At 70.2% G+C, this 794-nt stretch overlaps 1 protein-coding gene across 1 annotated transcript in view; it reads right to left on the bottom strand.

Moving 5' to 3' along the window:
• Nucleotides 1-76: 76 nt before the first annotated feature.
• LOC111734764 (phosphatase and actin regulator 3-like) overlaps nt 77-794 on the bottom strand; it is a gene marked incomplete at both ends in the record, with an annotated part of 4,639 nt that continues 3,921 nt past the window's right edge. Inside the window, one exon of the mRNA XM_023526767.1 lies at nt 77-328. Within this exon, the coding sequence (XP_023382535.1) occupies nt 77-328 (252 nt within the window). The remainder of the gene's footprint in view (nt 329-794) is intronic.

The raw sequence follows: 794 nt of genomic DNA, 5'->3' as shown, positions 1-794 counted from the left end.
GGCCCTCGCCCCGGCCCTCCCTGCGGGGGCAGGAGCGCCACCTCGAACCCGCCCCGCACCCGGGCCGCCCGCTCACCGGAGATGACGGAGTCGTTCAGCGCCTCCTCGTCCTGGTACAGGAGCAGGTCACCCTCTGGGCCGGAGCTCGAGTGCAGGTTTTCCTTGTTCTCCTCCGACTCCTTTGCCCCGGCCCCGTCGAAGCTCCAGGCCCGCTCCACGCTGGACGTTCTCGACAGGCGGACGTCCACCCGCTTCCTCGGGGACCCTCTACCGTCCCTGCCTTGGAAACTGAGCGGGAAGGTGGTGGGTTGCACCCTGTTCCCTTCTCCTGGAAACCCAGAACCACGAGGGGCGTCCGCAGACGTGGCCCCCGGGACGTGCAGCTGCTCGGTTTCTGTCCCAAACTCACAGGACGAGACGTGCCCGAGGCACACGCGGCTCTGAGTCCACGGCCCGCGGCCGTTGAGAACGCGCCGTTTGGAATGGCGGAGACACGTGTGGCAAAACCGGCCAAACCGCGCTCAGCACGCGCTCGCCCGAGGCGTGAGGAGGGCGTTTAGTCCATGAATTTCCGCCCGGCCCTGTGCCCCGCCGCCTGCTCTGCCCCCCACGCCCAGCTTCTCCCTCACTCCGTGACGCACGTGAGGTCAGGAGGCCAGAGCGAGCTGGGGCCCAGGCCCATGGAAACCCAAGGCCGCGCCCCCCGCGAGCCTCTCCTGTGACGTGCCCGCCCCGCACCAGGACCCTCTGGGGGAGCACGGGGGGTCCCACGGGGCATGCCACCCGCCCGACCC

Source organism: Pteropus vampyrus, unplaced genomic scaffold (assembly GCF_000151845.1).
Source record: "Pteropus vampyrus isolate Shadow unplaced genomic scaffold, Pvam_2.0 Scaffold5389, whole genome shotgun sequence".
Classification (NCBI taxonomy): domain Eukaryota; kingdom Metazoa; phylum Chordata; class Mammalia; order Chiroptera; family Pteropodidae; genus Pteropus; species Pteropus vampyrus.
The sequence above is the reverse complement of the archived record's forward strand: the minus strand, read 5'-3'. Positions and strand labels throughout refer to the sequence as shown.